This window comes from Hibiscus syriacus, unplaced genomic scaffold (genome assembly GCF_006381635.1).
Source record: "Hibiscus syriacus cultivar Baekdansim isolate YM2019G1 unplaced genomic scaffold, ASM638163v2 tig00110159_pilon, whole genome shotgun sequence".
Taxonomy (NCBI): Eukaryota; Viridiplantae; Streptophyta; class Magnoliopsida; order Malvales; family Malvaceae; genus Hibiscus; species Hibiscus syriacus.
In genome coordinates, this window is record NW_024062607.1 from 1,360,149 (window position 1) to 1,377,519 (window position 17,371).

The window sequence follows — 17,371 nt, forward strand, 5'->3', positions numbered from 1 at the left end:
AACATGGAGAGGGGGCCCTGCATATAATATATAACAGATAGGAAACAACTGATAAAGCTTACTTTCTTCTTTTATACTATGTTCATCCGCCATGGAATTTGTTCAGATATCACAAGAAAAGTAAACCACATTCTTCATGAAATGATTTAGCAGTTTGGTGTGGGACATTTACTCATTCCATCACATGAATGGCCAAGAGATTTCATTTGCTAGAGGATTCTCGAACACATGATCATCCCCATAGTCGTAAGCAAATGTGGGTGATTCCTATCATTGCCATTTTAGCTGCCTTGCTGTTGGGATCTTCCTTCTTGTTCTTTGGCAGATGACAGAGATGGAGCCGTAAAGGTAAAGGTTTAATCAAATCTGTAGATTCATTCTTCCATTGAATTGCTTGCTCATCATTTTCGTGAAATCTTTGTACAATTAGGAAGTCTGAATGACGAGAAATTGCGGTTGAGGCGTTTCCAAGTCGAGGAGCTCGAAAAGGGTACCAAAAACTTTAGTGCAGACTGTTTGTTGGGGTCTGGTGCATTTGGCAATGCCAATAAAGGAACCTTTGAAGTTGAAGGTACATTAGCAATCAAGAGAGCTCATGCCGAATCATACCAAAGCGTTGAAGAATTCAGAAATGGTAAGCAGCCTTATGCAGTCAACACTATAATTGAGTTTATTTACCACAGCTCAAGTAGATTGACTTGTTTTTTATTGATTTCTTGAAACAGAAGTTAGGGTTAGAAAGTAAATCATCCAAATCATGTAGGTTTGGTTTCTGCGAGAACCCGGTACGTATATTGAGCCTCAAATCATTGATTAATTAATCGTCTAGGGTAGTGATAAGAACCCAAGAATTTTTTACTTCGTTTGAAACAGGACCAAAAGGTGCAAAATATTGGTTTATGAATATGTACCACATGGTTCTTTACTTGAGTATATCATGGGTAGGTTCGCACTTGAAACACCTTTAACATAGACAAGAAATCAATTAAAAAACACTCAGTTCTGCTCATTTTTGGAGCGTAGGAAGGGGGGGGGGAAGCTTGACATGGAGGCAAAGAGTGAACATAACCATTGGAGCTGCTAAAGGTAAATTTTCTTTTTTTATTTTCTTACAGGAATAGCTCATTTGCATGATGGGATTAAGCCAAGCAACATCTTAATTGGAGAAAGGTTTTAAGGTCTCAGATTTTGGACTTGTGAAAATGGGACCTATAGGGGATCAATCACATGTTAATAGCCAGATCAAAGGAACACCCGGGTACCTTGATCCTGCTTATTGTACAAGTTTTCATTCGAGTCCTTTCAGTGGTGTTTATAGCTTTGGTGTGATACTTCTTCAACTTACTGCTGCCCGGCTGGCCATGGATTCTTCTAGAAGTCACCCTAATTATCATATCATTGACTGGGTTAGTTTATTTATCAGCCATAACTTTGCCATACTGTTGTTAATAAGCTGCCAATTCAGACATTATACATGTGCTGAAGCGAGCCATTGAAAACGCAGATGAGGCCTAGTATAGAGAGGGGCCACATCGAAGAAATACTTGAAACTATTCTTTTATCCAGACCTTGCAACATGGACATGATGCTGACAATGGGTGAACTTGGTTTAAGACGTGTGGCGAAAATGCCAAAAGACCGTCCAACGATGACTCAGGTATGGCAAGAACTAGAAAACACACTGTATTCACTCGACAACTTGATCGACAAACAGCCTTTGAGAAGATCCAAACCGACCACCACCCCCATGTTTCCTCGACCAACAGAACAAGGACATCATAGATCATTTGACCAGGATTATTCCCAAAGCTTTGTAAGCATAGATGGTGTTGGATTTCAGAAGTTCCATGTCGAGTTGGATAGCATTTCATCTAAAAGCTTAAGATGTTTCGAATTCGACAGTGCCAGTATTGACATGATAAGAAGAAAATGAGAGATTAATCAAACAAGTAATCATATGTTTTCTGCTTTAGAGATCAAACAATTAAACAATGATCTCAAACAGTTACAAATCGTTGAACTGTAACTCTCTTTAGCATCAAACTAAGATCATTAATACTTACAAACAGCTAATTAAACTACAATTAGCTAATTAAACTACAATTAGCTTTCCACAAATAAGATTTCCCGAGCGAGCTGCTTAACAAGACTTATTTATGAAACTCCATACCTGAGAAATGCAAAAATATAAGTCATGATATGACCAAATTATTTTCCAGGACTTCTTGTTTCACTTCAACCCCAGAGATGAGAACTCATTTCATCTACATAACTTGGTTCACTTTCATCTTCCTTCTCAGGATCCTTAGAACTTTAACATCGAGTCACAATGTCAGCATACATTTTTACAGAAGCCTTTGAAAATTCAACCAAGGATTCAAAAATGGAATAAAATCCTGTTTGGAATCCTTTCACGGTTATCTGCTGCATCTCTCCCATGAGAGTTTGGTGTTTTAACTTCTCAGCATCTATTCTTTCCCTGAACTTATCCAACAGATTTTTTCTCTCTGCGAGATTCCGAACATTTACTTCTAGTTCATGCTCATATAGTTTTGTACCAAGAACCTTGCTCTCTATTCTCTGGAATGCCAAGACCTTCCTCTCAAGTTCCTTGGCAAGTCCATCAACCTTCCTCTTCTGTTTTTGCTCTTCTCCCTGTTGAACCCAAAGTGCGTGCATATCCTTTCCAAAGCTTTTTAATGCACAAATAACAGCTTCGTTCGGCAACTTCTCCAAGCTAGCCAACCATTCACGACAAGTTGCGAGCAAAGGTGGTCCATTGACTCCTAATGCCGGGGCAGAACACCTCTTCTTGGATCGTAATTCTACCTCAGGGGCAATGAACTTGGAAAGCCACTCACTGAGAGCTTCAATGTATGCCTTCTGTGCAGATAAATATGCAACAAAACAAGAGCGCCAATTATGAAGTTCTGCCACAAGCTGAAGTGTTGCAAGACAGTGAAAGTCGTTACAAAACTTTCCATAAGTAGGACAGTTGAAATAGGTAACTTCGAACATGATTCGGTTTTGGGTTTCGTGTGATTCCATCATTATCTTCCAGTTCCTCATTAGGCTGCAGAAGGAGAAAGAAATGAAAGATTATCACAATGATAAATCTAACACGTCTGAAATATTGTTTTTGTCATTTGCTTTCATACCCATGTAGCAGCTCTATTAGTTGTGGTTGCAACTCTTCATCCCTCAGTTTTTCAATTCTTTCCGAGATTGTTTCAGCACTTCGTATTGCAACCAAAATTCTGCTATGCAAGTCTTTCACTTCATCTCGGGTTTTGTCACCAGAGTAGAGGCCATCTCGTTTAACATTGCAGTTTCTCGTTTGAGAACATTTTTGGTCATAAGTTTTCCTGGTCTGGTCTGCTGCCTGATTATATGAATTCTAATATGTTAGGAAGCAATGACAAATGCTTAGAAAACATGGTTTTTCAATGCACTCAAAATCTGGTTGTTTAGATGAAAATTCAACATTTCAAAACCACATCGGGCTACTTTTTCGATTGAATGATCAAGGGAAATGAAGATTTTGTAACCGACAACACATAACTGTGACGTTATGAACCATTGTGAATAATGCAAGAGTATATAAGTAGATCAAGCAGAACATCAAGATGAAAGGAATTGTTTACAAAGGATTGAGCGCTCAAGAAATATCAAGAGACAGTTCCCGTTTTCGGACCAGTAATAGATTGTGTTTAAGTACCTTCACTTCCTCATAGAGTTTCTTTCCCAAGCATACAACCTTCCTAGGGTCAATGAGTGGCTTCCAGATTCCATCCCCCCATAATCATCAAACATATCAGTCTTCAATCCTGTCCAAGTAGAAGAACTTCTGGAACTACATGAAACAAGACTTTTGCAGGACGAAGACCGTGATCACGGAGACCGGCTCCAAGTAATTGACCGGATAAGTTTATTTGAGCTCTCTGCAGCCAGTCAGCAAGTTAAACAATTATACAAATCAACAAATGGAAAAAATCGGCATGCACAGACCATCAAGGAAATAGATTGGACATTCAATCAACCTCTCCTGTTATATGACAAATCATCAATCCTCATTCTTAGCCTAATTTGCAACAACATATTATACACTCAAAACAACTAGATGGAACCTTTATTATTCAGTTTGCAAGAGGATGATACAAGAACAACTAAATTTGCTGAGAAAAACCCATGAAAATTACAAGCATTTTCAAGAAACAGAAAACGATAAAGACAAAGGAAAATACTTAAGGGAAAGAAAACATGCCTTTAAGTTCTTCTAAACTAGATTGCAGCTGAACTCTGTTGGCCTCTAGCATTCTACAGACATCCAAACCAGATTCATATGCTCTGAGAAAATGGTCCTCAACATCCTTTAGAGCTTCCAACAACTCTCTCTCATTAGTAGCTGTAGGTGTCTTAATCATTCTGAAACTATTCTTTTCACCTTGGCTCATATTAGCATCATGGACATCCCCATTAATACTCGAATCTGTATTCTTATTTTTACTCTCCTCGTCACCATCATCAGCATTTGTTACATTCTCAACCTTTCTCTCACTCATATCTCACACACCATCTTCTTCCAGGTTAGGAATTCCCCCTCTCTCTCTCACCGCTCTCAATTCCTCCTGCGAACTGTCGTTGAAGCTGCTCACTATCCCTGTCCTCATCTCATCGAAAGGGTTGAAGAAATCCCAGGTGAACTCCTTATCTGGTGATGGCATTGTCAATGGAGCTTCTTCACCATAGAAATGCTCGCAAATAGCATCTTCTTCTTCTTCCTCTTCCTCTTCTCTCTCTTGCTCTTCTTCTGAGGACTGAAGACAACCCTCTTTACATTCTTCAGTTCTTGGAACTTCATCTTGTCCTTGATCTTGATTCCCTCTCTTCATAAAAACTGTTGCAAGAGATGAGTGACAAGGAATGGTCTCATGGGTGGGCTCAGTTGGTTTTTGCTTAAAGAACATGTGATTGGTCATAGGGGTCTGAGCAGCCTCATCAGTGGAAGTAGTTGCCTGGAAAGTGATGAGGAAAGGAGAAGGAGAGGAAAGCCTTGCAACAAATAACCTATTGGCGGCTGCAACCGCATAGAGAGACCGATTATACTTGCATTGAGCATCCGCAAGAGCATATCTACGCTCCACGGCCAATTTCAGGAGGCGTTTTCTCTCTTTACACAGTGACACCACACCATCCTCCTCTTTCTTTGAAGTAGCACACCCCATTTCTTTCTCTGTGTCAATCTGCTAAATCCAAAGGTGATTCCTTTTAATGAAATCTAAAGTTGGTTTCTTGATTAGACCATATAATTAACTCTTTTAACAGGAAAAGACTAGGTTTTGGCTCTGGCATAAAGATGTCTCGGAAAAGTTACAGAGAATCACATCAGATAAATGAAAAAACAAGAGCAAAACTGAACTGCAAATGGGCTCACTGCCCCGTGTCTGATAATGGGAGATGATTTGAGTTTCAAGTATAGCTTTAACTATAATAAAGCTGATTAAACCATTAGGAGAAATGGATGTTGAGTATGTCAGAGGAAGAGACGAAGTAACAAGCTTGTCTTTTTGCTACAATTTTGGTATTTTGAGTCTTCTTTAGACAGGAAAGAGAGTTGAAATCTCAAACCATTGCCTTGCTTGTTCTGCAATAACAATAAATGAAGATTGCTCTCTTAGGTGTATGTTTCCTGCAAAGAGCTAATCTAACAAGGCAGCTATTTCCGTTACTTTTTCTTTCATTTCTGCAAGAGGGAAGAAATAGGAGATACTCCCGTTCAGCAGCCTTAATAAACAGTAAAAAAATATTATTTTATCGATTTTGTTATTATTAAACATTTTACCGGTATTGATAAAGTATTATCGGTTTTGTTATTTTTTTATTGATTTTATTATTATTAGACACTTTTATTTGAAATATTAAAAATTTGATGTTTTAAGTAAAAATAATAACATTTTATATAATTTTTTATCGATTTTATTATTTAAATAATAATAAAATCAATATCATCTTATTTTAATCGTATATTAAAGTGTTACACTGTTAAAATTTTCAAATAAGAGATGGGTGTACATGGCTGAGATCCTCTTTTAGGGTAGTTCTATTATGACAGTTTAAAGAAAGTTATCTAAAATATTATTTTTTATTAAAAAATATTAATTTTATTATTTAATTTTTTATAAAAAAATTAACATTTTAAGTAGCGTTTAATATTAATATTTTCAGTAAAAAATATTTTAGATAGTGTTTTACTAAAAAAGTTTAATATTTTAAGTAGCAACTAATATTAACATTTTTGGTAAAAAATAATATTTTAAGTAATGTTTTATCAAAAATATTAAAAAAATATTAACATTTTTTTATAATTTCTTTCCTTAACTATATATTAAGATTATCTTACCTGAGACGGAAGACAAATGCCGACAACCAATACGTGAAGCGAGTCAAAGCCTAACCTCGATGCTTTGGTAAGAGAGACAACTTCTACTAAGCACTAGGAGGTGTGCAAAAAATATCCGACCCGTCGACCCAAACTTAAAAATTTGGATAATTTTCTAAAAAAAATTATTTGGCCGGATCGAGTACCTGATCCGAGAAATATCGGGTCAGACTCGGGTCACAAAATTGAATTTTTCTGGGTACCCAGTTACCCAAGTACTTGGTTAGGGATTTTTTTATGGTAAACTACTTATTTGGTCACTTATATATTATCTAATTTATGTTTTAGTCGTTCGATTATTATTTAGGGTAACTTACCTATTTGGTCATTTGTATATTATCTAATATAATTCATATATTTTTTTATTTAGGGTAAACTACATATTTGTTCACTTATATATTATCTAATTTATGTTTAGGTCACGGATTATTATTATTTTCAAAATTATACCTAACGTTACGTTTTGATTCTGTTTTGGTCACCCATATTTAAAAATGAACAATGATGCTAACATGACAATTTTTTAATTATGTTTGGATGTTGGACTAACATTTTTTAATTATGTTTGGATGTTGAATTATGTAATTCGAAGTTTCGAACATTTAAATTTATATATTTTTTTAATTAATAATTTGAAAAAAAACCGAGTATCCAAGTTCCTGCAAAATCTGGTTATCCAAAAATATCCGAATCAAAACAGAGATCAAAAAAATCAATTACTCAAAAATTCGAGTACCTGGCACTTCAAGTACCCGAAAACCTGATACGGGGATTTGTACACCTCTACTAAGATCTGTTCCTTGCTATGTTTTACTGTCGCAAGCCATGGTCAAGCCCACTCTCACTAAAAAGGTCGTGACCACCACTGTCAAATTCCATGGACTTGAACATGGAAGAAAGATATAATGTCACACACGTACGGTGGCAATGGCTTATTGGCCTACCAAAGGGCTGGGTACCCTTTTGAAATGATATGATAATATAATAATAAGGGAAAGAACTGAACTGAACTGAAGAAGATATTTAGGGGGGAACTTTTACTTCCAGTTTCCCTAGGAAGCCATAATTGCTCTTCACTTATAGCTTATAGTAACGTAGAAACTTATCCATCTGGGCTATTGTAGCCTTTGGATTGGATTCTTTTATCAGATTACAGCCGTTGGTTTAAAAAGCAATAGAAAAATCTAACTGCAGACGTGAGAATCTTCATGGTACAAAATCATATAAAAAAGCATTCCAAAGTATATTCTTTCACAAGCTTTTTATTGTTACAGAGTCAGTAAGATATGGACAAGAACAAATCTGAGGTAATATATATGGGGAAGTTAATGCTTTTTATTCATTCAGTAAATTAATATTTGGACTGTCATTATTATATTTATTGAGCCGTGCTATGCATACTCTCCCTTCAAGATTAATTTGATTTGGTTGAGAAATGGTCACATAATGATTGAATAATCACATGTAGATTCACATTCTTGCAACTTTTAAGCTTTGCTGGAGGAGATAATGTTTAAAAATAACAATAAAATAAATGCTTGTGATTTCTTCAACTTATTAAATGATAAGAAGTGTTGTTCTGTTTATGTCTTGGTTCAGTCAGTTATATTTACTTTATTAATAATTAAAAAAATTATAAATAAATATTATTTTATAATCACATTAAATTATTTTAAAAATATTTTAATTATATAACTATGTACTAAAAAATGAGTTATTTTTTATTTGTTGACCTTTTCATTGATAGTTATCTATGAATAGTAATATGTTGGGTTAGGTCGAATCTTTAATTGACCTAAATTTGACCGAAGAATTATACCCCTCACTTGATATTCAATTCTGATTGAGAAAATTCACTCATTTTGAATTTTAGGTTAAAATATTGACCCGACTAGAATATATATATATATATATATATGATAAAATAATGACTTAATTGAAAAAAATATAGAGAATGATATTATAATAATTATACGTAAATATATAAAGGTCAATTATACTATTATTTATGATTCAAGTCGAATAGTTTTCATCTTAAACTCAAATTCGATCTCATTCTTCATAAAACTCAATCTACCCAAACCCAACCCAAATTTCAAAAAAGAAAAAAAAATGGCCATATAATATCGATTCGAATCAATATCAAATTTAAGTTAAATTATCATCCCTATAAACTATAGTTATCCTTTGTCATCATATATATATTCCACCCACGTTGCTCGTTGAGTGACCCATTCAATGTTGGTTCTATCACTTGGTTCTCATACATGTAATGGGATAAGTCGACAAAATTATAAGATGATTATCTTTAATTTAAAAAATTGTACAAAAAATATTGTGAAGAGATGACAAGTTTTGTAACGTCCTAAATCCAGGATTAGTAATTTGGATTGACCCAAAACGGTTTTGGACCATTAGCCTTAGAGGAAGCCTTGATCCAATTTGAGTTGATTTTGGCTTGGGTTGAGCCTAAATCGCAATAAAAAAAAGTATTTTTCAATTATGTTTAAAGCATAAAAGACCAAGGGAGTAATTATACCTTTTAGAATTTAAAAGGTTGAATCATATTAAATGGAAATGAGGTAACGACTAGGAAAGGGGAAACAAAGCTTAGCATTTCATTCTTATTTCCTTCATTCTCTTGTCCTCTTCCTTCTTCCATCACTCTTCATCCTCCATAGTAAAAGTACTTAAAGGAAGCATCTTTATTGTGCTGCACACTTAGACTGAAATTTCCAAGGTAAGAATCCTAATCTCCCCTTAGAGCTTTCATTCAAGCCTTCAACCTCAAAGTTTGACCATGGTGGCCATATGAGGGGTTTTAGTGGGGTTTAGACACCCTTAGCAAACCAACTAATTTTTTGTGTGGATTTAAACCTTACTAAGTGTTCTTAACTACTTTCCAAATTCCTAAGTGAGTTAGTAACTCATTTATTTGTCTTTTGATTGGTAAAAAAAGTTGGAGAAAGCTTCAAAGGTAAGGGGAAAAAAAGCTTATATTTGGGTGAGTTGGGGTTATTTCTCAGTAGCGAGGAGTAAGGTAACACATTTTTAACTCACCTATACCACTTGTAAGTCATTATGAGTGTTTGATTAAGTAGTATGAGTTCATAGAGCATGTAAGTACATTTATGGTGAAATGTGATTATGATGTTTTTGGTTATATTGTGACCCCCTTTTAACTTATATAAGACTTGAATAATATTTAAGGGTCTTGGGGAGTCTTAGGGGTGAAGTTGCAATGTCATTTTCGGATAAAAGATAGTATTTTTGGGTTTGAGTATCGATACTGGATGAACAATACCAATATTATTCTTTAAACAACCAAAATAAGAGGTTTTGGCTGGGTAGTATTAGTATTTTGTTCACAAAGTATTGATACGGTTCTTCGAGTATCGATACCCAATGATGGAGTATCGATATTATCATTTAGTTTTATATTCTAGTTGCCAATTTTGGTATGGGTACTCGGGAGTACCGATACTAACCAAAGAAGAAGTATTGATACCCTAGGTAGAAGTATCACTACTAATTGATTTTCCAAAACATCAAATCTCATTTTAGTATCGGTACCCAGGAAAGTATCAATACCCTAATAGAGAAGTATTGATACTCAACATAAGGGTATTGATACTAGTCAGAACATCTAATGTAAATCTGACATCAATACCAAGGGGTATCAATACTATTAAGTCGATATCGATACTAAAGGGCTTAGTATTACTGAATTAGGAAATAAGCCTAATTTTTTGTTAAGGGCTTAGGAAAAGGTATAGGACCACCAATACTTTAATAATTTTACAACTGAAAATAACAATTAAACACAACAAAAGCTTGAGAATCTTATGAAGTAAGATGTCATAAAACTTTTGCCCTTGTGTGACACTCGGGAAACAATAAGGACACATGAGTTACTCTAGTAAATATTATAGGTAAACTAGCTCGGTGTACATCTCTGGTATAAAATTTTTGGATTTCACCCTAGATACCTAAGGGTATCATAGGTTGACTAGCGGGGTGTGAGCCTCAAGATGCAATAAACCCTCTTACTACACCATGATGACTACCCCATCTTGCGTGTTTAGTATTCTTGTATGCTTATATATATGTCTGTTAGCATAAACATATAATGAATTCACGTAGTATAGTAGAGTTATTCATCTGGCACTGAGCTTGTAAGCTCACTGTTTAGAATTTTTTTTCACGTGTAGGTTCTTAAGAGGTATATTGAGGAGTTTATCGTTGATTCGTGGTTCTAGATTTATCAAGGCATCAGAGTACTTGAGACTATTTTAGAGGGGACTATCATAGACCCTTGTATGTTTGAGTCGTAACTCTATTTTGATACGATTATTATATTATTATTTCTGATGTATTCGAGAGCTACTCGCTTTTGTAAACCTAGTATACTTATATTTTTATACACATTTTCAAATTTGGTGTTTTAATAATGATTTGATGATGTTGTAAATGAAAAATTTTGGGTTAGTCATTTTTATGGTTTCATGTAGTGGTGATGCATTTTATGATATTTAATTATTTATTATATGTGAGTAATTAAAATTAAATTTTATTTTGGATTCAGATATCTAAATATTCTATCTAAACATTTGAAAGTCCAAAAATTCAAATATCTGATTTTTTTTATTGGATACAAATTACTATTTTAGGTATTCAAAATTTTTGGACCAGATCGGATCGAATATTTGAATTTACACACCCCTAAAGAAAACCCGAGTTACTGTAGTAAGTACAACGATAGTCTTGTTTGATTAGAATATCATGTTATATCTTAGCTAGTGTCAAGACACTTATCTTTGCTAGTGTCAAGACACTTATCTTTACTAGCTAGACGCAGATGTCCCAAGTACTCCAAGGGGTAAGATAGTCGAGTGTATATTTTTTATGTAGAAATTTTAGATCTCACCCTAGATACCTAAGGATATCATAGCTAGGCTAGAGGGATCGAATATTTGTGTTTTTAAGAGGACTATTGTGGAGCTTATCGTTGATTCGTGGTTCCAAATTTATCGAGGTATTAGAGTACGTTATAAGTTTATTTTAGAGGGCATGTAGTATTCATATACCCTTTTATATTCTAGTCGTAATTCTATCTTGATGTGATTATTATGTGATTATTTTTTATGTATTTGGGAGTTCTCCACTTTTGTAAACTTGATATACTTATGTTTTCTATACACACTTTTAAGTTAGGTGTTTTAATGATGATTTTATTATGCGTTGAAAGAAATTTTTGAGTTAGCCATTTTGATGGTTTCGTGTAATGCTTTAATCCTTCAATCTTCAAATTAGACTGAATTAAAGTGTTACATGTTACCTTTAAATTAAAAAGAAAGACATGCTAAGTAGTCTAAAATGACAATGATTTTTCCTTAGTCCATCTTACTATGTCCATCATCAACTATGATTTTTAGGTCACTTTTATTAAAAAAGCTAAAAATTCATTTATCGGAAAAATAACCCCAACTGGCATTAATTGAAAAAATAACCTCAAACTGCAACGTAAAACTACCTAACATCGTACAAAATGCATGTAATGGATCACATTCTATAGGGCGCGATACTCTTCCAATGTGGAAATACTTTTCAAAGAATACAATTTAATATTTACATAAATGACCTCGCGTTCTGCGTAATGCGAGGTCCCCAAGAATTTGAAGCGTCCTTGAGAATTTGAAGTGTTGCATCTTTTGAACGGACCTCGCGGTTTGCGTCACCGAGATCATTTAAAGAAAACCTCACGGTTTGCTTCATATGAGGTCATTTATAGAAATAATAAAAATACTATCTACTAGATTAATTAAGTTAAATTAATAATTATATTTTTATTGTAAAGTATATAATAAAATAATATAAAACACTAATGTAATAAATAGGCAAAACTTGTTAAAATTAAAATTCATTCTAATGTAACACGCTACAAAATAAAAATGATATATTTCCAAAAACAAAACCATAACAAGTACATAGGTTGTTACTTGGTTGATAACCTCATTTGATTAAATTACGCGGACAATTGTCATTACAATTGCAACCTTCGATTAGTTCTAGACAGGCAAGGTTGTGACGACTCCATAACATTAAGCCTACAAACACATTGATCTCTGAATGAATAACTTTTAAATTTACTTTCTTAAAATTAACAAGATTGAGATCTTTCACGATTCAAAATGCTTCATCTCTTAATTCACCCCAAAACAAATTAGAATAATGCCATAGACATATATGACCTTGATATTACCTTTATCAATTTCTCTTTTCAAATAATGCAGACCGGACTTTAAATTTCTTCCACTAAAATAATTATACATGCCTCATCGATTTAACGTATTGTGATTATTACTAGCTTTGCACATTTCTTGAAAACTTTTCTCCATTTGAGTCTACATAATAACATGGAAATTCTTCATTGAAACATTTTCAAAGATGTAATTATACTTCAAGGCTTCATGAAAAGTCTTGCAACTCAACCACGTATTGAGAAAATCGACGATAGAATTAGGTGGCACGTGCATAAGAATTTTTTTATAACACTTCTATTATGAACAACTCTACAATATTACTAAATATTTTTTTTCCATTTTTTATATATATATTTAGAAACCCCTCCAAAATGGACCCCCTATTTATAATAGTACTTATACCATTTTTGAAGCAAGGAATCGATGTTTCTCGTGTTTTACAAGACTTGAGGTCTATTGAAAAGATGTGACTTTTAATTTGAATAAAATCTAACGTGTCAGAAAAGACCTCATGGTCAGCCCATAATTTACTTCTTCATATACATATTCGAGGCATTTTCTCAGATCGTAAACTGGAAAATTTTCATAATTTATAAGATTAATGGTGTAGTATTAGAACTTATCTTTTAGTTGAGTATAATATTTACACATACGAGACAATATAAACGGGGTAAAAATCACATTCAAAATGATTCAAAAGCTTGGTTTGTGCATGAAGAACAAACTAAAATGACTTGATAAGCATGCTTGTGGAGTATTTTTGGGAAATTAATGAAAACATTTGTGTAATTTTTTAGCTTAGAGGTGTAGTATTGCAACTTATTTTTCAATTGAGACCGATATTGACAAATATGATAAATTTTAAATGGGGTACAAATTGTTTTCCAAATGATTCCAAATGAAAAGAAATTAAAAACTAATGAACATATTTTTTTTAAAATAACTTGCAGTGGCATAAACAACTTCAAAAATTATCTGAAGCTATTGATGCACTTATCGGTACATATCTTAGCACAATAGAAGTAGATGTTACCACCAAAAGATGATTTCTTTTATAATAAACTTTGTCTTAGACTTGTGTTCTTGATATCATTGGTACAAAATGCAAAGGAAAAAGCTCAGTAGATACTAACACGTTAGAGTTTCTCAAAGGGTGTTCGTTTGCCCTAATTGATAGAACGAGAAGTTTCTCAAAAATCCCAACCAAAAAACTAGATACCACCAAAAAAGGATGCCACCAAATAATATATGAAGCTGTTGAGGCACTTATGGTGTTTATCATAACACGAAGAAGAAAATAATGCCACCAGAAGATGATGCCTTGTATAAACGGATACAAACACGCTAGAGAAACACAGATGACATTCGTACAAAATGACGAGTGCATGTGTCTTATTCATCGGTAGAAAATGAAAGGTTCTCAAGAAGTCAAAGGGAAGAAGAATATGTCAACAGAAGATGATGTCTTTTATAAACTACAAGTTTCCCAAGAAGGGATAAATAATTTATAAATAATGAATAAGGTTTCGGTTAAGTTTGGTGGAACAATAATATTTAAATAGGAAAGAACCTTGTATCGTGCAAATTCTTATTGACGTGATGTGGCAAGGAACTCGCGCCATGCATAACGCGAGGTCTATGTCATTTCACATCAACTTGCTACGTCAAATTAGTTGCTGCTACATTTGAAATCTCTGTAAAAATTGTGTTCTACAAATCGTAAGGTCTTTGTCATGTCAAGTCAGGAATCTTTACAGAGTTATGTCTCTGTCATGTCACGTCAAGAATCCCTACAAATCTCTTTTATTGAAAAAATGTAACTTCCATTAGAATAATTATTTCAAGAAAGTGAAGGCAAACCAATAAACCATATAGAAATGAAGGCAAGGACAAGGGAAGTGATCAACAACTATTTTAATCGTAAGTTTATGTGATGTTTCTCGATTATTACATAGTTTGAAGTCATCACAATTTTGCTAATGTTTGTTATTCTCTTTGCATGAACGTATATATTTTCAAAATATGTCAAGAAGAGGAAATATTACTACTTTGGTATACTACGATGGAAAAATGATTTGTGATACATCTCTCAGTGTTGTCTTCCAGTCCGTATATATTGTAACGATAACGCTGTCGAGGAAATTAACGTATAAGAAGTTGATGAAGTAAGTAAATAACAATGTTCCACGTGGTCGTAGGAAAAAATTGAACCGATGAAGAATCAACTACCGATGTTGGTAAAACCATTAACCTACTTAATATATAATGTTGAGGACTATGGTAATATGGACATGATGTTTGAATCCCATTTTTAGTATTCATTAGGAGAACCCATTGAGCTATATGTAATTTTTTTATGATAATGATGCTACAAATGTCCCAAATTGGGGACGAGTAGATTTTGACTTTGATCGTAATGTTCAGAGTCTGACAGCTAATTTACGTAACGACTTCAACTTATTATGTACACAAAGTAGACGCAATGACTTGGGTAAATCATTATCTTCGATGTAAAGGCATTCTTGTATAGATAGATTTGACTTTGACTAGAATATGCCATCAACGTAACATTTAACGTATAATTCATATAGTATTGGTATGACTATATCATGTTCTAAGCAAGACATGAGGTTGCAAGACCATGAAGCGTTTAACCCATTCGATAATTTCTCAGTACCTATAGGGAAACATTATCGTACTTGTGTAGTCGACTTTGATTTTGGTAATACTATTCGTGAATATTCTCGTAATTAACACATAAATGTTATTCATGTTATCCCCATATTCGATGATGGAGAACTATTCAGATTTTAGACATATATTTCTAATGAATAACTAGTAAGGGAGACTGTCCGGATGGTAATGAGGTAGGCCCTTTCAATGAAGAAACAGAAGACATTGACATGTCAGTGGGAGTGGATGATAATGACATTCAACATGCTGCGACTCATGTTTCTTTTTACCAGCCACCATCCCACTTCACAACAGTTGATATGGAAGCTTTCAACACTCTAGAATTTTCATAATTCTCACAGATTGAGTAATACAACCAACTTGTTGATAGTGAGCTCTATATTGTAATGACATTCAGAATAAAAGAACTCACTTTGGATGTCATTGAGAACTATAATATACGCCACTCAGTTATGTCAATTATGAAAAAACAGACGCATACAAGTACATAGATGAATGTGTCCATAAGTACGAGAGATATAATTGGAAGGTTCGTGTATCATGTCTGAAAAGGATGAACAACCTATGGAAGTTGACAAAATATGATTAAACTAATACGTGAACCATCAGTAGGCTCGGTCAGGATCATCCTAACTTGGATGTGTACGTGCTTTGTGATGCATTCATTCCACGGGTCAAAGTAAATCCATGTATAACAATTTTCAGTTGTATTATTGTAATTACATATCAATATGACTACATAGTTGACTACCATAAAGCATGGTATGCTAGGTATCGGGCTTAACAAAAATTATATGGCCAATAGGAGGAATCGTACAAAGAGTTACAACCATTGTTAAAATTGATACAGAAACACATATTGAGAATATTCATGAAACTGAAAATTATACCAGCGTACGAAAATGATCTTGTCATACAAGGTATGTGCCAAATCTACATACTATTTTGGACATATCTTGTAACATCCTCAACACCGGGTTAGTGACCAAATTATAAAACTTCAGAATTAGTGACTAAAGTAGATAAATTGAATAGTTCAGGGACTTATATGGAAAATTTTGTGTAGGACTAAATAGATAAAAATGATTAATGGAAGGGCAAAGTGGTCAATTGATCAATTAATGAATTAATTATTTGATATGGTGAAGATATATTCACGTGGATTTGAAGGAAAAAAGAAGAAATATCCAGAGAACTCTCTTATTCTTCTTTCAGCCGTGAGTTGTCATAGCAAATGTGAGTTTTCTTATGAGTTGATTTTTAGATTGAATTTAAGTTTGGTTTATGATCCTTAGATTATACTTAAGCTTAAGAAAAGCTTAAGTTGTCTTAAAATCAAAAGATGAAGGAGTTAGAAAGCATTAAAGATAAAGGGTTTATAAGTGAGATCTTGGATAAGAGTTAGTAAGTTAAGTTTGAAACTAAATTTGACTTGTCATCAGCTAAATTAAGAAATATGAAGTGTTAGAATTGAAATTAGAACATGTTGGAAAATTGATAAGATTCTTGATTTCAAGACATAGGATGAAATATGGAAGATGAGGATGTGTTATATGAATATGAATTGATTTAAGTATGTGTACTTGAGTTTAAGAGCATGATAGGAGCTTAAAATGGAAGGTTTAGATTGGTATTGGTAAATTTTTGGGTTATAAAAGTGAAATATGGGCTATGAGTATCGGTACTGCTTCATGCAGTATCGATACTTTAAGGGTAAAAGAATGCAATTTGGAGTAGGGGTATCGATACTCGTTGAACAGTATCTATACCATAAGCCCGAATTTGATAAGTTATTCATGGGGTATCGATACCTAAAGGGTAGTATCGATACCATAATTCAAGTACCAGTACCATTTTGAAATAAGGATTTCATAACCCAAAAAGGGTATTGATACCCAGGTTTGGTATCGATACCATAGCTAGGGAAGTATCGGTATCATACCTTGAGTACTGATACTACTCCAAGTAGAAATAG

General features: G+C 33.6%; 1 protein-coding gene and 1 pseudogene across 1 annotated transcript; one reads left to right on the top strand and one right to left on the bottom strand.

Annotated features, from left to right (window-relative positions):
• Positions 1-188: 188 nt before the first annotated feature.
• Positions 189-1,933, top strand: LOC120216176 (annotated as a pseudogene).
• Positions 1,934-2,313: 380 nt separating this feature from the next.
• On the bottom strand, positions 2,314-4,054 carry LOC120216178 (protein ALTERED PHOSPHATE STARVATION RESPONSE 1-like). Its single transcript, XM_039213674.1, has 3 exons — positions 3,719-4,054; positions 3,159-3,382; positions 2,314-3,073 (listed from the first exon to the last, which is right to left on the bottom strand). Exon 3 carries the CDS (start codon positions 3,067-3,069, stop codon positions 2,314-2,316), a length of 756 nt encoding a protein of 251 aa, XP_039069605.1. The 5' UTR covers positions 3,070-3,073; positions 3,159-3,382; positions 3,719-4,054.
• Between the last annotated feature and the right edge of the window lie 13,317 nt (positions 4,055-17,371).